The 23,879-nt window shown below is 43.9% G+C and overlaps 1 protein-coding gene across 13 annotated transcripts in view; it reads left to right on the forward strand.

Moving 5' to 3' along the window:
• DOCK9 (dedicator of cytokinesis 9) overlaps positions 1 to 23,879 on the forward strand; it is a 283,577-nt gene that overhangs the window by 151,675 nt on the left and 108,023 nt on the right. For all 13 annotated transcript variants that reach the window (XM_029936495.1, XM_029936502.1, XM_029936506.1 and 10 more), the window contains 7 exons: positions 2,159 to 2,241; positions 3,908 to 3,977; positions 5,863 to 5,958; positions 6,899 to 7,033; positions 12,451 to 12,625; positions 13,543 to 13,610; positions 23,034 to 23,108. In XM_029936495.1, the coding sequence (XP_029792355.1) occupies positions 2,159 to 2,241; positions 3,908 to 3,977; positions 5,863 to 5,958; positions 6,899 to 7,033; positions 12,451 to 12,625; positions 13,543 to 13,610; positions 23,034 to 23,108 (702 nt within the window). The remainder of the gene's footprint in view (positions 1 to 2,158; positions 2,242 to 3,907; positions 3,978 to 5,862; positions 5,959 to 6,898; positions 7,034 to 12,450; positions 12,626 to 13,542; positions 13,611 to 23,033; positions 23,109 to 23,879) is intronic.

Genomic DNA, 23,879 nt, shown 5'->3' on the forward strand with positions numbered 1-23,879 from the left:
GTAAGAATCTGAGCAGTCAGGTGTTCCATTCAGACATGCATGAATTGTATGCAAGTGCTTGCTCGTTTATCTTTGTAACTGGGCAGGTGCATGTTATACATCAGAATGGGTTTAATATCCTGAAGGAGACTTTGGTGGTATGACTTTGGTTGCCATGCTTGTGCAAAAACCTGAACAGAAAGATAGGAGCATGTGCAGAAGACGGTCATACCTAGTCAGACCTGACGTAGCTGTGCTAATGGACGTAGGGACACAGGTACTTCTGCAGTCACTCTTGGTTTGGAATGTAATTTTGCGTATGGATGTCAGATGTTCTGAATGTGAAAATGCTTTGAAAATATTTTTGAAGAGCACTTACAAGAGTAAGGTAGTATTCAAAAACATTTGTAACTACCTGGCAGAGAGATCGAAACGTTGTTCAGTTCCACCGTTCAACTCTGTGCCTAACCCTTCTCTGCTATTTAGTCCACCTTTCAGAACAATAATGTAAAATCTTACCCTACCTGCCCTTCACTATCTTGCCAGTAGAGTGCTTAGCACAGAGTCTGGAGCAAGGGAAGCACTCATTATCACTGCTGTCGTTAATTGATGACTTTGGAATCGAGGGGAGTTTGCTTCAGAAGGCCTTTGGGCATAAGCCATGAAACAGATAAGAAAGGTTGACCATATAAACGATGAAGTGGGGTGAGCAGAATAGAGACTTTGATCGTGATGTTAGTTACGGCCAGAGTCAACTAGGTAAGACATTCAACTACCTCTTCACTTATTCATTTTTTTCCCCACACTGAAATTTACATATGTGTAGCCAAGAGCTGACCATATGGAAAATCAATGTAGCTGTTGCTAACTAAAGCAAATGCTTCCCCTATTGATTTTGGCTCATTTCAATTTGAAGATGTGGTGGACACAGCCTTATAATCTTTACAGTCTATACGCTATCCGGTGCTTCCTCCTGGATAGGTGAATGAAAGACGCCATGCTGGTTTGTTGAGTCTGTTGGTTACTGAGGTAGTTTAAATGAAGGGTAAGGAGAGTAGGAATGTCTTTTTTTTTTTCTCCAGAGTTTCTTCTCGCTGGTTTAGGAATGAAACTGATATAAGGCAAATTAATAGGAGAAAAACACACAAAGTTTTATGAGCACATGGAGGTCCAAAAATGAAACTGAGACCCCAAGAAATGACTAAGGCAGACAGTTTTTATACATTTTCAACAATGAGAAATAAATTTGCGAGGCATTGACATGATAAAGAAAGGTGTTTGGGAGCCTTAATTAATAAGGAATTCTAAGCAGAATTTAGGCTGAGGTAGGAGATTAGAAAAAAATAACAAGGTTTATTTCTGTAGCTTTCTCAGCTTTCAAGTCCCTACCTCTGGCGATAAGGATTTTTTTCTTACTTCTTAGTCCAGGAGAGTATTTTTCATATGGGAGATTTGTTTCCAGCCTTCAGGGGACAGCAGAGGGTCTGAGTGTCTTTGCACGGGTTATTTCCCAAGTGGCTTCATTCAGAATCATCACTATGGTGTTGTACATTTGGGGGCAGCCTGCCCTGGGCCCCGCAGCGGTCTGTGTAGGTCAGCAGCATCACAGAATGTAAAGTTCCTGCTTTGTCCATCCTGTTCACACATGCGTGCGCGGACACGCGATGATGCCACGGTGCCACTGTGGCTTGGAATCTAAATCTTTTCTCCCAATAACCTCACTCTGGCCCTTATAAGCAGAAGTAAAGACTGAGGGCAGATTTATATTATACTTAGTAACCCATCTACTTGTCGTATTAGTAAATACCATGAAAGTATCTTTTAGGTTCACACTTTCCACCTACTGTCATGAGCTAGTAGAGGGCACAAGGCTTCCTAAGTGAGGGCTTATCTCTCAGAAGCAGTACACGGTTTGTTATGTAAATGCAGCAACGTGAGGTGCAGTTTGTCCACTTGCAAAATCTGCTCTGGGGTCATGAATGATGGGCAGGGCGAATGCTTTAGAACCTCTGATGGTGGAATTTCAGGCGTGGGAGGGTAGAAGTGAAAGAGCTGTTTTGTTGTTTGGGTGCCTGTGCATTTGCAAACCTTCCCAAACGTTCTCCGAAAGCTATCACGTATCTTTTTCCTTTTTCTCTTATGCTCTCTATTTTTTTACACCCTCCCCTTCTCCCTGCAGTGCATCAAAACCTATAACTCCGACTGGCATCTTGTGAACTATAAATATGAAGATTACTCGGGAGAGTTTCGACAGCTTCCAAAGTGAGTAAATGGTCAGACCATACGGGGGGGGGGGGGGGGGACACCCACAGGCAGTGTTTGTTTTTGTCCCTGAAAGGCTTAGGGAGGTGTGTCACTTCACATGCAACCAGAGTAATGGAGGCCGTATTTCTAGATGGTTTGTGTGCATATGGGGTAGCTCCTCCTTCCCAGGGTATTTGATAAGAGGACTCAAACCTAGTACTCTGGGGGTGGTAAATGGTATAAACACATGGATGGTGTAGCGATGTGATTCTGAGAGAACAGATAGAGTACTTTCAGCGAGAAATAGAAAACAAAGAAAATGTAAGTGCTACAGCATGACTTACCATTAAAAGAATACTTAGAAGAAATATAAGAAGTGTCACATCGAACAAATTTTATGTTTAAAAAAAGTAAAAGAGCAAGCATTTTCCCAGACAGTTTTCTTACTTTCTTTGAAGTATTAACAGGTCCTAGAATACACCCAACACGAGTGTGTTTAGATTGATTAGCAGTCATTAAAGTGAACCAGGTGTAGGTAGGTCTTGCCTCGAGGGGTAGGTTACATTTCAGGATATCCTGAAATGATACAGTTGGTAAATTTAGGTATAGTTGTTCATGAGAATTGAAATCAAATAGCGATGGATTGTAACCAAAAGTAACCATTAAAAGTAACCATTGCCAGTGAAAATTTTACTTGCAAGCCGATTAATATATTTTTCTCTATGTTTGTTGCATCTATGAGTTGGAACCATTGAAACTATTCCCGGTGGACCTAGATGTTTGCTTTTTCTATTTGTGTGGTTTAGCCACTCCTTGGGAGTGTTTAGCCAAGCTCCCCATTGACTGTTTTAAAACCTCAGCTGAAGACACTCCCTTCCAGCATTATCTCCTCCAGATGGGGTATGCTCCTTAGTTCTGTATTTACCCAGTACTTATTTGGGGACTTTTAAATTCTTTCCATCTGATTGCCTTAACCTGTCTTCACAGATAGTCTGGTTCACACTATTCTCATGGCTTTCTTTGCACAGACTGTGAGCTGTAGTATACTGACTGCTCGTAGATTTTGCCTTCGGCATTAATAATTTTCCAGCTGTGTGCTAAGAAAGAGAGGGAGGATACAAACAGTGATTAAGAACATAGATTCTGTAGTCTGCCTTCATCATCTGCTCGCTCTGCCCTCTGGAAGCCTCAGTTTCCTTATCTATTAAATGGTCTACCATCACCAGCCCCCACCATGTAAGGGACTGAAGGAAGTAATACATGGGAAACACAGTGCCTAGAACGTACTGTTTAATACACCTACTGGCCACGGTTTCCGTGCTTCTGTTGTTAACACAGTATCACTAAGACTGTGGCTCCCACTCTAAAGATGACCCTAGTTTCCATTTTTTCTTATAAGCTTCATTTTAAAAGTTATTCTACCAGGTCTTTTTTTTTTTTTTCCTGTTCTACCAAGTCTTTATTAATGAATACACTTGCCTACACCGGCTCGTCTACATGGCTTCCGAGGGCCCTCCAACGCTTGGGATCACCCACTTTGCAAAGCAGCAGTGTGTTGGTGGTTTGTTGGTCCGCTGAGTGGACCCGCTTTGGATTTGTTAAACGTTGGTCCCTCTAATGGGGGAAGAAGTATATCTCTTCATGGATTAGGTCATGATAACACGTTTCTTCCTTCTTTTTAAAGCAAAGTGGCCAAGTTGGATAAACTTCCAGTTCACGTCTATGAAGTCGATGAGGAGGTTGATAAAGATGAGGTAAGATGATCACTTGCAGATTTGAAAACTGATTTAGTTTACAGACTCTACAAGATCGGTTGGAAAATTACCAGCATGTAGCCAAAAGAGGAATTGGAATGTTTCTTGAAACAGGGAAAGAATTTTTATTCATTGTATTACTGGATTGATTGAAGTAAGGTCTCCATTTCAACTTCACTGTTTAGCATTGCAAGTTCTTCCTGTCTTGTTTATTTGTTCCCAGATCATTTTCAAAGGCCTGGATAAGATTTGGCTACATTGTTAAAAGATACCAAGATTACTTAGGCCTGAAGTTTAGGTTGTTTTTCACAAGCTACCTTGAAACAAACTGCCAGTGGACTTCAAATGGCTCTTTTTTCAGTGATGGGATTGAGTGACGTATATGGTATTAAGAAGCTTTTTTCTTTTTTTTTTTTCTTAAGCTTCCTCCCCCTTCTGTCAGAGAAATCTATAGAGAGAACTGGGCGTTAAGGTGACTGTGTCCACTGAACAAGGGAAACCTAAGAAAAAGTCAGTGCTACCTGTCTTTTGCATTTTTCACTCACCCCTGGTCGTATTTGGTGCCTCATTGTGAGTTAAGCGGGGAGGGGTTCCTTTCTTTTTTTTTCTTTTATCATCAGGTAGACCATAACGCCAGCCATTCAAGAATGTTAACAATGTCTTTGGTGGGAAATTATTTTAGAAGTCGCTTTTAAAATAATTCTGGGAAGAGTGACCATCCAAAGTGAAAACCAAGATACTAAAAACACTTGGTGCCGATTAGCAGTAAGAGGAGAACCAACTGAAGTATTGCATGCGAAGGACACACAACAAACTTTACAATCCTAGACACATAAGTCATTTCTATTATTGCTAATAATAATAACAATAAGACCAGCAACATTAATACTGAGTTGGAACTAGCTTTGCCTTTTAATGGACTAGAGTTTTCATGGATTTAGCTTCTTTTGTACTGCCAAGCTGACTCTGTCTAAAAACAGAAGATGGGTCTTTCTGCAACTGTCCATTTGATTACAAAAACAGATCATCATTGGAGACCAGGCTTACAGGGTGCGAGGTGGGGACCATGACACTGTGGCCCTCTAGTCCTGCTGTACCTACTGAGAGTCTATCAGGGAGCACCTCCGAGGGGCAGGGCCCCCCAGAGCCAGGGTCAGGCTGCAGACTTGCCGGATTGTGTGTGAGTGTGAGCGTACACCTGTCATCCGTCTGTTACACGCACGAGTGTGCACCTGATGTAACTTCAGCAGCAGCTGGCAGCCCCGTGCTCACCTCGTACCCCCAGCTGGAGCCGGAACCCACAGAAGCATGTTTCTTTATTTTTCTAGCTGCGTCCCTTCGCTTTCCTAACTCTCTCTGTTTCATCTCTCTCTCTCTCTCTGTGCCTTCTTGCCTCTCTTTCCTTCTTTTCCATTGTCCATTCCTTTTCTTTCATCTCTCCTTTCTCTGTTGCCTCACACTTCCTTTCTTTCTTCATTCACCTTCCCCTGAACTGAGCCTCTGGGAAGTTTTCCAGGAATTTGCTTTTGTCCTCCAATCATAAGGGAGTGTAATTTGAAAATATTTTTCATGAAACCCTGCAGGACCTTACAACCTGAGTGGTCAAGTATGGTATGTACTTTCTGTGGCTCATTAAACACTCAAAAATAAAAAAATTGGACTGGAACTAGCTTTGCCTTTTAATGGACTAGAGTTTTCAGGCATTTAGCTTCTTCTTTTTTACTGCCAAGCTGACTCCGAAATGACTCGTGGCAGATGGTAACGCCAGCAGAGGGGCCCAGTGGGGCAGGCCGGCACCAGTTGAATGCTTTTCTATTTGACCAGATTCGCATCAGATAAGATTCGTCGTAACTGGAGATCAGTTGTGGCTTTCCCTCTCTCCTAGGACGCCGCCTCCCTCGGCTCTCAGAAGGGGGGGATCACCAAGCACGGGTGGCTGTACAAAGGCAACATGAACAGCGCAATAAGCGTGACCATGAGGGTAAGGCGGCCCGTCACCCTGCGTTCCCCTCTCGTGAAACCCGTTTTGCTGTCAGTCTTGGGAATAATGCTCAACATGAACGGGCATGCTGTTCTTCCTGACAAAAGTGACATTGTCTGGTCAGTAAGATGCCTCCCCCGTTGGTACTGTTCTACTCGCACCCGCTTGCCCCGCTTCATGCCCTGACCGCCAGCGTGACGAGGTCATCATCATCGCTGGGCCGGTGCGAAGGTGCAGATGCCGACACGGGCTCTCTTCCCTGTGTCCACGACAAGAGTGGTACATGGCACCTCCAAGCCCATCACCCAGGGGCTAAATCTAAGCCCTTTTGGGAGGTCTACTGTGGCAAGGTCAAGAAGAGCAAAGCTTGAGGATCGGAAGGAAAAGGGTTAGATTGGAAGAGGGTATAAAAACCCACTTGGGAAAGAGGTAGGGGCAGGGGAAGAGCAGCATAAATACTGAAGGGAGGAGAAATAACGAAGGGAGGTGGACAGGGCGAGAAAGAGGAGATCCAGGGAAATGCTGACTGTCATAATCCTGAGGCGGGACCTCGTTCAGTGTCACGAGGCAGAGAAAGTTCCTGTTCTGTGTGAGAAAGAAACCCTGGGGACTTGAGAAAGTTTCCATCCTTCTGTGCTGCGTCCCAAATTGGAACTCGGTGCGCTGCTTTTGGGTGGTTATGTAAAAATATCAAATGCTGTGGGTGAGAAAAAATGACCCATGAATGTTAAGTGAACCACCTCCTCAGAATTTAAATGCACTGAAAACTGTTAGACATGGTGGAGAGTCTGAACTCACCTTTAGCTGGGGCACTGGCCGGGGTAGGTTGGGTTTAGAGAGACCAGAAATGGTTTCTGCATGTGTACAGCTGTGAGCCATCGGTAGAGATTGTGACTCTTTTCATTTTGCAACAATAACTGTGTGTGTATTTTTCTCCCAGTCATTTAAAAGACGGTTTTTCCACCTGATTCAACTTGGTGACGGATCCTACAATTTAAATTTTTATAAAGATGAGAAGATCTCCAAAGAACCAAAAGGATCGATATTTCTGGATTCCTGTATGGGTGTGGTTCAGGTAAATATGAACAGGTTTCTATGGTCAAGTTTTCTTTCCTGTAAAAGTACCATCTGTGCATTAGCAGATTGAAGCAAATACTTCCAAGACTGGCATTATTCGTGGAGGAAAACAGACTAGCTGTCAGGTAAGTGAAGGTTTGGTTATCATCACGATATACAGAAAGAGGGCCAAGTTCTCTTGTAGTAGCCTGAGCCCCTGGGGCCCGAGCTCCAGTGTTTAAGGTAAAGACTCAACCACTTTATAGCTCTGTGACCTTGAACAGGCTATTACCCAAAGTTCCTTCATATGCAAAATGTGGGCAATGGTCATGTTTCCTTATAGGGTAAATTGAGCGGACTGGATGAATTCATTTGGAAATATTCAGAGCAGTTCTTAGGCCCTCAGGGATGACTCTCATCATTTCTGTCCAGTTCCAGTAGCAGGGGTGGTAGAGAGACTGGGTTTTGGATCCCTGCTCCCCCACATACGAGCTGCGTAAGAGCTGACGTTGTTGATCCTCTCTCTGCCTCAGTTTCCTCATTCGTCAAATAGGGATAATTGTATCGAAGATGGTTACTGAGAGGATTAATTCATATATGAAAAAAGAGCTTGGAACAGTGCTGGCACATGGTAAGAATTCAGCCAACATTGGATATTTTTGTTATCTTAGTGGCTATTGCAGTTGTAGGTTGTAGAGTTATTCTTAAAAATTACTATTATTTTTTTGAGAGAGAGCAAGAGCGAGAAGGAGAGAGGGGAAGAGAGAGAGAAAATCTTAAGGAGGCTCCATGCTCAGCATGGAACCCGATGTGGGGCTCAATCTCATGACCCTGGGATTATGACCTGAGCCAAAATCAAGAGTTGATGCTCAAACTGACTGAGCCACTCAGGCGCCCCTTATTTTTAGGTCATGATTAATGGTTCAGTGAGTTTAAGCCCCTCATTGGGCTCACTGCTGTCAGCACAGAGTCTCTCTCTCTCTCTTTCTGCCCCTCTCCTGCTGGTACTTTCTTTCTCTATCTCAAAATAAATAAATAAACTTAGAAAATTATTTTTAATCATAATGCACAACTGTGCTCATATAAAAAAATCAAACTGTACAAACTGGAGGTCCCTGTTGGTCCCTATCTCTCCCTTTCCAAGAGAGCTGCTGTTACCAGTTTGATGTAGGACCTTCCAAGCCTTCACAGAATTGTTTTTGAAAGCAAGTTCCCAGTTTCCCCATCTGTCCGTCCATCTGCCCACCCCCCTGCCACTTTCCAGGAAGGTCTAAGGCAGTAACGTACAAGGAAACAAAATACAGGAGAGTCCAGATTTACAGTGGGTTTGAAGGCCGGAAAGGTGAACAAGGAGTCAAGGTAGGGAGGAGATGAATGGGAATGAAGCTAAGAAAAACGCATCGGTGTTCAAGGGACCTAACACCTCCTGTGGGTGAGTGACAAACGGGACTCTGTGCTTTCTAGCTTGGAGACCCGTTCAGTCCAATTAGTCAGAAGCTGCCCGAGGAATCTCAGAATGAAGATCATTCAGGCCTTTCTCCTGGGGTGTCATACAGAGGGCCCTGTGTGATTAATGCACAATCTCCTTGACAACTCCACACAATAGATGCAGTCACCATTATCAGAGAATTCTTCTAAAATGATTCAGTGTTGACTGACGACATTGGCCTGAAGCTCGGTTCTAATAAGAAAGGTCGTTTGTAGGCCCAGTGTGATTGAGGTTACAGAGACGGCGCTCCGGTCTGACCTTCAGGTGTGTGTACTTGTTGATGGACTCACATGTTTACAATTACGTTGTAGTTTCATCCAAGTAATTCATTCATATGGTTTAAACCGTCAAGCAGTGACAGAAAGTCACTCTGCAAGCACATCGCTGCCTGTGTTTCCCACCCCACTCGCTCCCCACTCCCCTGAAATGACCATTTTCAGCTTTTTTCACTATTCTTTCTGGGAAGTGCCTCCGTAATGCTGGGTAAGGCATGTCCGCTGCTTTTTATTATCACTCATGGACATTATATGGTGGAAGGCGGGATGTTAGCTGCTGCAGCCCTTCCTTCCTGCTCTAATGTTGGCCACTTGCTTTCTCAGCCTCTGGATAGCCATCATCTGGAAACGCTTGGCCTTCCTGCCTGCGTTGGATTCCCTCTTTCCGAGATCCTACATCTTCTTTCTTGTTTCACTTTCTTATTTTGGAGAAGCACATCCTCTCAGGAGTTTCCTGAGAGACCACGGACAAGTTGTTACTTTCTTCAGAGTTAGCTTATCTGCCAGTATTTTTGGGTTTGCATTCCTACTTGATTGATAGTTTGGCTGTGTATAGAAACCCCAGGTGAAAGTTACCTTAGAATTTGAAGACACTCCCTTATGTTGTGTTTTGGGGGTCTGATGTTACTCTTACTCGCTGTTCTTCTCAATCTTCTCTTATCTCTAGTGACCTGCAATGTGGGCTATTTTGTCTTCATTTTGTTTTTTTTCATTTGTTTTTTTTTTTTTTAAGTAAACTTCTTGTTAAGGCAGAGCCTACAAATAGAACATGGACACGTAATAAGTGCATGACTGGATTTTTACTACTAAATTTGGATCTGTTTTGCTTACGTGGAGAACTGTGGAGGAGCTCTCGTTCTGGAAACTGCCTCTTGTGTGTTGTAGCCACCTTGGCCTTCTGGAGCTTTGCTCAGTCTTGAACTCAGGGGGAGCGCAGGACTCTCTTGGGTTCCCCTTCCCGGGCCACCGCCAAGACACTGGCTCCTGCGGAAAGCTCCGGTGCTGCTAGGACGCTCGCGTCTGTTTCCCGAGCGGCAGGGGTCACAGGCCTGCCATACCTGTCGTCAAATATCTGCTCACAGCTGTTTCATCTCTTCTTCTGTTCAGATTTCTAGTAGTTACGATGAGAGAGGAAGGCCAGGCCCTGTTCCTCCCGTCAGGCCAGCAGCAGAAGTTAGGAGTCCCCACCCCATCCTGTGACAAACCAGAGCACGAATGGGCCCGTCTTGTGGGGCCACCGCCTCGCTGCTGTAGTGGACACTGGGCGGAACTAGCAGCGCAAGGTTCCCAGATGATCTGGTGTTTCGGTTTTTTGTTTTCAAAAAATCCAGAAATATGAAACTTTACTGAAATCTTGGTATGTTGAACTATCAGAAACTAATTTAAAAACGAAACAAAAAAAAACCCCAAAACACCATGCAGGACATCTCCCTCCCCCGCCCTCCCCAAACGGTAGAATACATGAAAGTGGATTTGGGCCTTAGATCAAGACTCTAGCACCAAATAATGGTCGCTGAAAATCATCTTCCAGCGGCAGCTCATTGGCAGGTGGGCAACTCCCGGCTAGCAGCCCATCCTTGGCTGCAAGGCGGCCGTGGTACAAACTGGATCACATCGAAGTAGGCGTCTTCACCGTGTGGAGTAGGCGGGGCCAGAGTGCATTGTCAGTGACAGTGAAGTCACTTCTTGTGTGGGATTTCCAAGTGGGTGTTTCATTAGTGTTGTTGAGCTGAGAGGCCGTTTAGGTGACTTTCTGGTTAAGGCTTCTGGCATTGACTTCTAAAGAAGAGTTTAAAGCAGAACTATTAAGAATTTTGTCACCTGTCTTCAGCACCACGTGTGGGTGATGTGTGTGGCCAGCATCCCTGGGCTGGTGGTCAGCCTGTGCGGTGCTCTTTGTGACCTGAGCTCCCGACTTTCAGGGACGTCTCTTCCTTCAGATTCTCTTGGCAGATGTGACTGATGGTGTTTAGCATTTAATGAATTATATCTAAGGCTTCATAAAGGTTAAGTAATTTGTTTTTATCCACATCTGTTTGGAAGCTAAGCACCAACACTTGTGGTTTGTTCAGTTTTTGTTTTTAATTGCTTTTGGATATTGTCGGGGAAAAAAGTAGTTGGTTAATGCTGTGGGTTCAAGGAAATGCATAAACTGAAATTTTTAAATAGACCGGCAAGAAATCCAGTGTAGGATCTTAAGGCCTAAAAGCATTTTAGAACCTTGAGGTTGATTATGTTTATTTTCAGATCGGCAAGTGGAGGCTGAAAGAGAGGAATAACTTAGAACCAAGACCTGATGTCTCCCTCACTTTTAACTTATTTTCACAGTTGTGCTTGCGACAGAAAGCACATTTCGTACCCAACCTTCTGACTCCTGTCTGATTCGGGCCCTGTGAAGTGAGGCGCCCGCAGTGGGCGGTCCGTGTACGGTAGTTAGTGTGGCCTGCATATTTCTGAGAAGCACACTGCCAAGAACACGCCACCTTGGGAGGGCCAGGGGTCCTGACGTGGCGGAGCCCCTCGGGGACTGAGGCCAGCCAGCCAGCGGCTCATGGGTGAGGGCTACTCTGCCCCCTACAGGTTGCCCTCAGGCTGTACATGCAAGGAATCTTGCACTGTGGTCCTTAGAGCCGAACTTCTTTCTAGTGCTGTTCCCTGGGGGTGATTGTGCTCACCGGGGGAGGTTGGTGCTGTCCGGAGACGTGTTTTAATCTTCACAACTGGAGTATGTCCCTGGCATCTAGTGGGTAATGCCAACGACACTCCTAAACATGTGGCAGTGCACAGGCCAGCTCCCATAGCAGTTACCAGCCTTAAACTTCAGTGGTGCCAGGGCTGAGAAACCCTGGTCCAGGGCCCATCCATCCTCCGTCATGTAACGCATGTGACTACTGTCTTTGTACTTGGAGCTGGACACCCCTTCACGGGTATAAAAACTGGAGGCGTGAGGGAAAGCTGTAGATGTGGTCTCCAAATGCCTTTGGGGACTCACAAATGGTGGGAAAGTTCCAGATGAGGAGGTCAAACATACTGATAGATAATGGTTTGCTTTATAAAATGGGATACCACACACTGGTTTATCAAAAGAAAAAAGAGCTGGAGGAGTTGAAATATTTCAGTGAAATTTCATTCATTGAGCAAATATTTTTTCCAGAGCTTATTGTACACCAGGCAATGTTCTAGAAATCTGAGTGTAGTACTGAACAAAAGTAATCTCTACCCCGAGGAGCTCTCATTCCATTTGAGGAGGCCGACAACAAATAGGATAAATCTGTAATACACATGTTGTATCAGGTGGGAAAATAAAATTATTGGGAAAATAAAGCAGGGAAGGTAGAGAGTGATGGGGGTTTGTGGGGAAGGGACTGCATTTTTTAAATTTATTTATTTTGAGGGGGAAGGGTCAGAGAGAGAGAGGGAGAGAGAAAGTGTCCTAGACAGGCTCTGCAGAGCCTGATGCGGGGCTTGAACTCACCAACTGTGAGATGACCTGAGCCAAAGTCAGACGCTCAACCGACTGAGCCACCTGGGTGCCCCAGGGACTTGCATTTTAAATAGCTTGGCCCCAAACAGCAATGAGATAACATCAGTCAGCAAATAATAAAGAGGAAAAATTTTAAGGCCATTCCAACTCTCTTAAAATGTGTCTCTGTACCCGTGTTCCTTCTTCAGAACAACAAAGTTAGACGTTTTGCTTTTGAGCTCAAGATGCAGGACAAGAGTAGCTACCTTTTGGCAGCAGACAGCGAAGTCGAGATGGAAGAATGGATCACAACCCTCAACAAGATTCTCCAGCTCAACTTCGAGGCCGCGATGCAGGAAAAGCGAAACGGAGACTCTCATGAAGGTAAGCATACCTCGCTGTCCCCAGGTGCACGCGCACCTCACTGACGTCTAACTTTGTCAGGGCACAGGGGCCGATGTAGCGCCAGGGGCATGAGCAGTGGGGCGAACGTGAGCTCTTCCTGGAGAGCGTGGGGGCAACGATTTTGTCGCATTAGAATTTCCTACCCTGATGACATTTTTATCAGGAAACTTTAAATGGGAGGAGCCACAGCTTTGGGGCAGGAAGGAAGGTGGAGTTCAAGTCTCCGCAGTATCATTTTACAGCTGTGAGGCACTGGGCAAGCCACTTACACATGCTGAGCCTCAGCATTCCCATCTGTGAAATGAGAATAAAATGGAACCTACTGGCTGATGAGAAGATTAAATAAGATTGTGTATCTGGAGTACCTGGCAGAGTCAGCACTTAAAATGCTATTGTTTTTACTGTTATCATTAGTCCTGTCCTTCAAGATTTTTAAGACAAAGTGAAGCCTCATTACATTGCTGGGAAGAATCTGGCTACATTCCTGACAATTCACGTTTTGTTTCAAGCCCTGGGCCAGGTGAATCTCAACCCTGGCTGTAACTTAGTAAATTCTGAGAAACCTTTTTAAAAATTCTCTTTCTTACTTAGTTAGCCTGGGGCAGGACCTGGGAAGGCCTCTTAGGGGACTGCTGGATGTGGCCGTGCGGACTGGTGTTCACAACTAATATCAGTTCTTTTAGACAGTGTCCATGCTGTGTCAGTTATTAAATGCTTGGTTCTCAACCCTGGGCCTAAGTATTTTTTTTAAAAAGCTCTGAGATGTTTTTAATGGGCATCTCGAGTTGAAAACCACCGCATTTGAGGGCACATGAGACAAGAGGCCTTTGACCTCCTGCTTCAAATAAAATACATTCAATTACAAGTGACTCAGGTCATCTCTTTTGCCATTTTAGATGATGAACAAAGCAAACTGGAAGGTTCTGGATCCGGTTTAGATAGCTACCTGCCTGAGCTTGCCAAGGTAATGACCATCTTAAGTTTTCTGCACTTCAGAGAATGATTTTGAAATATGTCTCATCTCCTGAGTTTGTCCAGGATGGAATCTGTTGAAGTGGTTAACAGTTACATTGTAGTAGATTGTGGTTACTGCTCTGTCTTTTCCTAAACGTGAGGGGAGAATCACCTGAGTCAGAATTTGGTCTTGTTCTCTGGAAAGTGCCTTACAAATTACGCTTTTTATTATTCTCTGCCCCTGCCCCTCCATAATGTTTACTACCAGGTTACGAGTATTGAAGCAGTATCCAAAGTGCACAGGTCAAGTTCCCCCCGCTAACACGCACCTGCTGCGTTTGCACCGCGCTCCCCTCCCTCACGTGAAAAGATGCACTGCCGAGAGCGTGGGCTGCAGCCCGGCCGCCGCTGAGCCAGACGGGGCTTGCCTGAGCTTTGTAAATTGCCTCTGGGTCACTCTGATTGGAAAAAAAAAAAGAGAAGTTATACTTGTTTTTAATAATTTTGAGAAACTTAAAAGTTACTGAAAAGCACAAAGATGAAAACAGCCGGCCTTGTTCCCAGGACCCAGATTCAACCCTGTTACTCTATGGTCCTTTTAGCCTCCATAATTTTTAAAGAAATAAAACATAAGTTATGGTTAAGGTTCTTTGTAAACACCATCCTTACTCCATCTCCTTCCTCCTCCGCAGCCTCAGGGGTGGCAGGCGTACCTCCTGGTGTGACTTGCATTTTGTCTCTGTGTCTTTACCAACGTATCCCACAGAATGGTCTGCGCGGCTTTGTTTTGCATGTTTAAAAATGCTGTGTAAATGCTGACAGTATTCTGCACCTTTCTTTCTTGATTCACCCTTGATTTTGAGATCCATCCAAGCTGGTGTATGGATCTAGTTCATCCCTTTGGTTGCACAGTGTAAGCGTTTTATTTTAGCAGGTCTGCTATTTCCAGTTTTTTCCTTACCACGAACAGTGCTCCAATGACTATCCTTGTACTTGTCTCCTCGTGTGCGTCTGTGAACGATTCTCCTTTAAACGAGAGAAGTATCTTTGTCGTCTCTAGCCGTTTACATTCTTGCTCTGTTATTGCCTTTCTCTTCTCTTTTTCTGCGAATACAGTGAAATAGAGACCCTACACGCCCGCATCCTAAACACTGTCATAGAAAATGGTTCATCCGTATACGATTATAAATAGACTGCCATTCAGCATTGACCTTTACTTTAAGACAACATGGCTGTTCCAAAATATAAAATCTGCCTTCCTGGCTAGGACTTGAGAGTATTGTTTTTCCTCAAGACTTGACTGTTACCACAGTGTCCTTTTAGCACCTGCCTATTAAAGCTAATTTTAGCGCCACCATTGTAACCTCCTACTAAAGTGGGCAGGGTTTTGGCTTGTGTGTGTGTATTTCTGTGCTATGAACTTCTGTGCATGATATTTTGCATTGGGATTCACTATTTTGTTTGTTTCTGGATGTTTGGGGGCTCATAATTTCTCAAAGGAAAATGTTTAAACCCATTTTGTTTATTGAAGTAGATAATACGTGCAACGCAATCCAGAATTTGGAAAGTAACGGTCTACACTTACTGGGTGAAACTGTGGACATCTAGGAGAAGACTCATCTTGTTTGATCTTAATGTTGATTAATTAGAAGTCTGTGATTTTTTTCCTCTGAAGACATACAGGAGTTGTGCCCTCCTTTCTTCTCTCACTGCCTGCCTGTAGCTGGCCAATATCATAATTTAATATTTCTCAATCCTAAGACCTAGGGAAGTTTTTATTTGCTTTATTTATTTTTTTAAGTTTATTTGTTTTGAGAGAGAGAGAGAGAGAGAGAGAGAGAGAGAGAGAGAGAGAAAGAGCTCACAAACAGGGGAAAAGCAGAGAGAGAGAGGGAGAGAGAAAGGATCCCAAGCAGGCTCTGTACTGTCAGTGTAGAGCCCAGTGCGAGTCTCAAACTCACAAACTATGAGATCATGACCTGAGCCAAAATCAGGAGTCAGATGCCAACTGACGGAGCTACCCAGGCGCTGCCTAGGAAAGTTTTCAAGTATATCTAATATATATAGATCTTATGTCTAACATATCTATTGTATATCATATATAATATATAGATCTTATATATATCTCATATATATGAGATAGCATATATGAGAGTTAATACACACACACACACACACACACACACACACACACATTTAGAGCTATTTTCAAATTGTGTGTAACCACCAAGTTAGTTGAAGCAGTTTTGGTTAAATCAGTTTAATTGGTTTCAACCCCCCATTTCTTACTTTTTATTTTGCTTTGTTTTATCTGTCTGTCTATCTAACTGAAGTAGAACTTACATGGAGCACTAATTGGGTAGCTCCGTGGATTTCACATCTGCGCACCTGCATGACCAGCACCCAGATCAGTACCCGGAACATTCCTAGCACTCCAGCAGACTCTCCTGTATTCCCCTCCCAGCTGGTATGCCTGCTGTTTTTATGTCTATCACCGTAGATTAGTTGTGACTGTTCTAGACCTTCTTATAAGTGGACTCACACAGCATGCACTCTTTATGTGAGACGTCTTTAACTTAACATTAATAACCCAGAAATTATAAAAATATAAATGGAATAGAACTGAATAGAGAACATTAAATCCACCACCCTTAATAATGACAGATTTTTTTTAATGTTATCAAATAATTTCTATGTCCAACATGGGGCTCGAACTTGCTACCCCAAGAGTCTCATGCCCTACCAATTGAGCAAGCTAGGCAGCCCATTGTAGTATGTGTATATGTATTGGGTTGTGATATAAACATATTTCTTACTATGGTCAAGGTCAAAGCCTGAAAAAGGAAGCGTTATAAGGGGCTTCACTGTTGTTATTTTTGCTTTGCCCCGCCCCCCTCAGCTCTTAAGTGTTTTAAAAATATTTTTATTTAAGAAGATAGAGGGGCGCCTGGGTGGCTCAGTCGGTTAAGCGTCCGGCTTCGGCTCAGGTCATGATCTCACAGTTTGTGGGTTTGAGCCCCGCACCAGGCTCTGTGCTGACAACTCAGAGCCTGGAGCCTGCTTCGGATTCTGTATCTCCCTCTCTCTCTGACCCTCCCCTGCTCACGCTCTCTCTGTCTCTCAAAAATAAATTTTAAAAATTTAAAAAAATTTAAGAAGATAGAAAAAGGGCAGCAAGTAATTTTTCCAAGGGAAAAAGAATGAAAATGTATTGCCATGCAGTCAGCATGCTGCTGCCATACTTGTGAGGCTGTGTGGGTCTTCTCGGTGGTGTTGGGGGTGGGGGCAGGCCAGGTCCCTGCCCAGGGACTCTCAGCCCCTCACAACCCAGGGCTCCCAGCACCAGTGTGGTCTTAGCTTGGTTTTATAACCTTCTCCATTGTATCAGGGTGGGGACCATGTGAACCTGTGAAGGATGCAGGGAGCTGACTGATTACTGGTCCTCTTGATCTGAAGAGGAATGGATTCCATAGTTGCACAATCTGAAGTTGAAGTAGAGGTGGGGGTTGAGGGGAAAGAGGAGAGAGAGACTGTGTGCATAGCCGCTCAGGAGGGGAGTTTAATCGGGGGATGAAGAGCCACAAAGAGGTCAATGCCAGGGATGGGTATGCAAGGGAGGGTCCAGTGGGATATCAGACCCCAGGTAAATATGTTGCAGAGAAAAGATGAGCGGTGGAGTCAGGCAGAAGGTGTTGCTGGTGTGACTTAATGGCAGGCCCCTCTCTGGTCAGCTCCTCTTTCTGCTTCATTCATCCTGTTGCCCTGACTTTTGTCTCCCACTGTGACCGGGACATAACAAACAGGATGTGAGTGACGGGAAGTTGTTTCAGTACAAAAATAACTGACGTCTCATTTTGGAATATAATGGAGGAGGGGCCCTGACACATGACAAGGGTGTTACGGGCTTAGGTTTTCAGAATATATTGTATATTCTTGGCTCTTAGATTGCTCACACATTTAGTACTGAACGTCTTTATTGTTTTCTTACTGAAGACATACTGTATCTACCCTAAAATATCTTTTTTTTCCCTCCTATTGTCTGATATGGAACCAAATTTATGTTTGTTGTAAATATAACAGCACTTATGGTATCAGAGCACAGGGTCTCATAAGCATTTTTATTAACTACATAAACTGTAGTTAAAGTTAGTCCATTGGTTTCTCTCCTACAAAGTCAAGGGGTAAGACTATCAGGTTATAAACCTGAGTATGATTCATTTAATAATGTCTTTCACTGGTAACGTTTAGCCTGGGTGTCGTTGGTACATACATGCCCCCACCCTGTATCTTTCCTCCACAGCTTTTCTATCTTTGCAAGGGGGTTGGTACTCAGAGAACAGCAACTCACCTTAATTTGGTTTCCCAAGTGGTTCGGAAAGAAAAGCATCGATTCATGTTAATCCAAAATTGCTCACATTTGGTTATTTTATAACGTCTTTGTAGCAAGTGAACTTAATCTCTCTGGGTAAACCTTCAGTTGAACAGGAGATGAATTACTCTGTGTCAAACTTTATAGTCTCACTGAGGTTGCAGAAGGGTCAAGTGGCCACGCTCAGAGTATTTGTTGGAACCCAGTTTCACAGATACCTTTTCTGACTTTTTTAAATCAAGTATGTAATAGATACTTTCTCCCCTGTATCCTAATCCAGAAAACTATGTCATTGTATTATGATACAAAGGAGTTGGCTGGGGTTTTGTTCATGAGGTCAGCAGGCATTCCATCTCTTGGGCCTCTTTATTCTATGTGCTTTATCACTGGTTTGTGACACAGAGGACGAGATAATGGTCCCGGGGCTTTAGATACCTTGCAAGTAGTGGAAACAAATCATGACAAGCTCTTTAAATTAAGTATGCATTCTGGGGGCATAGCTCAGGGGTAGAGCATTTGACTGTAAATTAAGTATGCATTCTGATCTCAAAGAATTTGCTAAGTCTTCTTGTTCCAACCTATTCTGTTTAAGCCAACAGTCAGCACAATGGTTTTCTGATAACTCATCCTCAAAATAAGATGCTGTTGGCCATGGTCTTTGGCATTTAATTGTTTTGCTTGCTTAGAGATGAACTTAAGACAGGGAGTATGCTTAAAGCCTGTGGCAGTCCTTCTGGAAACCCTTGGAATGTTTGGTCCGTAATTGCATCTTAGGTGAGGAAGAAAGCATTGTCAGGGTGTGTCCTTAGTGGTTAAATGTAGGGTTCTCAGGAGTGAGGGGAACAGCCTTTGTTTTAGACGAATCATTCTCTTTGACTTCTAACCAAGTGCCAGTTTTTACAGACGACGGCTCTGTCATTGTTGGTTTTCTTCATGTTTTCCTTTCGGCTGAACCCAAAGTATTAGACAGGTTGTGAGCAGGACAGCAGCAGCAGGGGCCGGGGAAAGGCCAGGGTCCAGTTCTTCCCCCTTCACAGGATGGACCGACCGCAGGTTATTTTAAGAGCCCGGCTGCTTTGTGTCACAGTGAGAAGCGCTGGATGGCATAGGCTGTGGGATAATGTTTGTGGTTTTTTTACAGCTATATTTTTATTTTGTGGGCCCTTAGACTGTGAAAGGATTCATTATAGGACTTTATTTCATCATCTTTACTAAAACTTAAGTAAAAATAAGTGCATTTGCTGTAATAAGTAAAAATATCGAAACCTGTATGGAGTTCATCTTTTCCCTTCATCTTCCACCCCCTCACCCCAGGGGCACCAGTGTCTGTAACCTGTTGTGATTCCCATGGCATCAACTCATGGCTTGTGGAAACACACACATATATGTAGTGTGTGTAGTTTTTCAAAAATATGTTCATGATATATGCATTACTCTGAAACTTGTTCCATCACTGAAAAATATCTCGTAGATGTCCCTCTGGGGCCCTAGAGGATCTAGTTTGCTCATTTTTCATAGCTGCATGATATTACAGATACGGATATTATGCACTTTATTTAACATCTCCGTATTTGTGAACATTGGGTTATTTTCCTTTGTTTAGCCTCTACAATCTGTGCACAATGAATGTTACCCATTTACAAGCTTAGGTACTTGTATTCTAAAGATGTTCCCCAAAGTGGGGCCTCTGGGTCACAGGTTCTTGTGTTTTAAATGCTGGAAGTATTGCCAGGTTGCTTCACCAAAAGGTTCTAACAGTTCACGTTCCCATTTCTCCGCGTCCTCACCAGGGGAGTGAACACAGTATTTCACTGCTTTAATTTGTGTTCCGAGGCTTAGTGATGAGATTTTCCTATTTTCATATATTTGGGTTTCTTCCTCTGTGACTTGCGCATTCATATTCTTTACCTATTTATTTTATTTTTTAAAAAATTGTTTTTATGTCTTTATTTTATTTTGAGAGAGAGACAGAGTGCAAGCAGGGGGAGGGTCAGAGAGAGAGGGAGACACAGAATCTGAAGCAGGCTCCAAGCTCTGAGCTGTCAGCACAGAGCCTGACATGGAGGTTCAAACTCACAGACTAAGATCATAACCTGAGCTGAAGTCGGATGCTTAATCTGAGCCACCCAGGAGCCCCCTTTTTTTCTTTTCTAGTAGTTAAAGACCAGACAGCCTCAGTTAGAAGTCAGGCTTCTGTTGAATGTGTTGAGGTCTTGGGCAAGGTATTAATCCCTTGTGTCTTAATGTCTCCTCATTTAAACAAGGATAATATTAGGACCCACCTCCTAAGGTGGTATGAGATTTAAATGTGCACTTAAGATAATATTTAGCATAGAAATGTTGACTGTTATCCATAAAAATTTGCTTGTATCATTATGATGCTTCCAGATATTTGTTATTCCCTGCCTCTAGGGCAAAGCCTGCCCTTCCCGAGCCACATTTTCTTTCTGCCTAGGTTTTACTTGGTAATTCCTTCAAATACCATTTATTAGGTATCCCCTCTGTTTAATGCATCATAGCCCATGGGAGGAACAGGGGAAGGAGCTGAGTTTGCTTTTAATCAGTTTCATCACAGCTGTCAATGTATGTAAGGTACGTTGTAAGCTTTTAGGTTATTTTTACATCTAAAGTGGTCTCTTTTTCCCATTAAATGGTTTCTCTAGTGAACAATATATCCCTTGGATATTAGTGGCAACATCAGGATGCTTTGAGTCTCTTTTGGCTCGTTGATTTTTTTCGTTCAATGCGCCTGCATCCCTGCTTGTCCTCTGATTATGCGGACCTCCTAGCCGTCACCCGTGCCGTGTTCTTGTCTCATCTTGGAGTACAGTCAGTGTGAGACCGCGAGCACCTTTCAGAAAGGCCCCGGGACTTGCGTCTACGTTAAGAGTCCGGAGGTGTCTGAGATCACAGGACTTGCCTTTGTTGAAGGACTCCAGCAGAAGCCCCGAAGCAGGATGCGTTGCTCCCGGCGGTGGCTTGCAGCACCCGGTACTGACGTTTTTGTTGGGAAACATCATGGATCGTGTACAAAGTAAAGCAAACTCTTTTGTGTACGGTTCTGGCCACATGTTCTGGCTCTTGTGATGTGAAAAAATAGGAACGGTGATAGGTAAGATGCAGTTAAAAGTTGTCCCATTCCCTCCATAGGGCATCAGCTCAAATCAAACGATGTGCAGGAACGTTCCTTGCCTCCAGCAGCCTTAAAGCTCCCATAGAGAACATCGAGATAAACTTTGTTGTGCAAAGAGACTCTAGCCATCATCTCGTTCAAAATTCTACTCAGAAATGAACGTGGGGTTCAGAGAGGCTACGCGGCTTGTTCACACTTACATAGCTAGTGAACGAGTGACCTAGAACTAGAACAGTGTCTTAATATTCTGGTGCTCATCTCATTTTGCCAGAGATGCATGGTTTTTAAATACGGTTATGACAGAGTTTGGGGCATCGCTAAGACCAATCTGTTATACCAACTGCATGACTGAGAATATTAGGAAGAAGTTCAGTCTTACTAGCTGTGATTTAGAAATGTAACAGACCACGTTCAGTCCCCAGCAGAGAAGCAAGACACCCTCTCCACTGTGGCTGTCACTGCCCCGTCACGTGCTGAGATGTGAGTCGGTCTGTGGGGAAAGAACAGATGTGAGAGGACAGTTCATTCTGACTCTGTAGACTTAACCGTGGAGATTAATAGTAATACGAACAGGATATAGATTTAGAGGCGCCAAGCATGAGCAATAACGTGGTTGGCGATGGCTTCCACCTTGTGAATGTCTTAGAAGCTTCTTTCTATTCCCACATTCCTCTTCTCTCGCCCCTATCTCTGCCACCCTTTGTCCTGTCTCCCTCCATGGCTTGTCTTCCTGCCATCCCTTCAGTGTTGGGGCCCCAGGGTTTCTGTCTACAGACCCCTTCACATTTTCCCCCAGGGAATTTCAACCACTCTCAAGGCTCCTCTGTCCCCACCTCTAGACTCATGTTCTCCAAGTCTGTAATTTTGGCCTTCCTCCCTACTTCACGCTCAAGTTCATCCCTCTGTCCACAGGCATCTCCACACTCCACTTTATCACACTCTCCACAAACCAGCTCTTCCTCCTGACTTTCCTATCTCAGTTAATGGGTTCACTGGCCAGCAGGCTACCTACGTGAGGACTGTGCGCTCTGTGATGGGCCCCACTGTGGGAGGGGAGACAGGTGTAAGGAGCCCATGTGGGCCTCTTGGTCTTTCCCTTCTAACCCACCTCCTCAGCCCTACCTGGGGGGTTCTTCTCAACTGCAGAACTGGTTATTTTATTCCCTTGCTTAAAATAGTGCAGAGTTATTTTTGTTGTTTTTGTTTGTTTGTTTGTTTTTTGGGGTTGTTGTTGTTGTTGTTGTCATTGTTGTTTTTTGGCTTCTGAAGGAAATCCACAGTCTCTAACATATAAATCCCAGATTCATTTCTCTTTACTTTTCCCATCATGCCCACACATTCGGTCGTAACGAGTGACTTGGTCATTGCTCAAGTGTGACTGTCCCTGGGTACCTGCATTGCCTCCTCCCAGAACCCCCTTCTCTCCTTTTCCACCTGATGTTCTTGTGTTTCAGGGTGGGTCTTCTGGGACTCTTTCCCCCTGGACCCCCTGCTCCAGGGTAGTGTTCACTGTGACTTACACTTTGCCATTCTTGTTGCCTGTTTACATTCTGTCTTCGCTAGTATTTCTTGGGTGTAGAGGCTTTGCTCATTCATGTCGGCATCCCATACTTAAGCTCAGTAAATATCTACTGACTAGACCAGCAGTGCCACCGTCCGCCTGCCACAAACACCCGTCCTTCAAGATCTGCCATAGTTTCTCCAGCCCCCATTCCAGACCTACTCCTTCCTCTTCCTGGGCTTGCACCTCCTAGCGCTACCTCCTCGGATGGTCTCACCTTGTTCAACATGCAGTTGACTCTCCAGCATGACGGGAGAGTCATCTGACAGCCTGGATCGTCAGGATGGGACAAACATGTTTGGACACCAGTGTAAGAAGAGTTGTTGTTTTTTTCACTGTAACTTTTATTTTTTGTTTATCTTGTTATCAGAGTACCAGAGAAGCAGAAATCAAACTGAAAAGTGAAAGCAGAGTTAAACTTTTTTATTTGGACCCAGATGCCCAGGTACAAACTATTTTAACGTTTACATTTTTAGACTAAGTCGGGGAAAGAAGATGTCTGACAGATGATACATTTGTTTTCATTCTGTATTTGCTTGTCTGTTTATTTTGGACTGATAAGCAGCATAACAGCGATACAGAAAATTCAGGGGAAAAGGAAAAATAAAAAACAACCATAATCTCATCCCTGTTACCACTACCAATGTGAATGTTGTATATTCAAGAGATTGTGGAAAACTGAGACATTTATCCAAAGATGCTCTCAGTGCACAGAGAGCATATGATTTACCCCATAAAACGACCACCAGACAACAATAAGCATCACTGCAGATGCCCAGTTGGCAGTGGTATTTCCTGACACGCCCGAGGTGCATGCGATCCACATCTGTGCCCCGAAAAGGCCACAGTTGGCGTGGCAGGGTAGGGGCGGGGCCCAGGGCAGCCCGGAGGGGATGATGGCTCTGCTGTATTTTCTCCCATATTTTCCCCCTTTTTATTTGTGATCTTTTTTATAGAGTTTCTTTATCCCATTTACCTTAACAATAAATGCCTTGTGTTGCTTCACAGATTTCATAACCATATATATGTTTTTGCTTTTTTGACAACTTTTTGTCTGTTGTGATAAAATATACATAACATAAATTACCATTTTAACCATTTTTAAGTGTGCAATTCAGTGACATTAAGTACATTCACGATGTTGTACAACCATCACCGTCCATTCCAGAACTTTATCATCAGCCCACGCAGAAACTCTGTCCATTAAACACTAACT

The sequence above is a fragment of the Suricata suricatta genome, chromosome 4 (genome assembly GCF_006229205.1).
Source record: "Suricata suricatta isolate VVHF042 chromosome 4, meerkat_22Aug2017_6uvM2_HiC, whole genome shotgun sequence".
NCBI lineage: Eukaryota > Metazoa > Chordata > Mammalia > Carnivora > Herpestidae > Suricata > Suricata suricatta.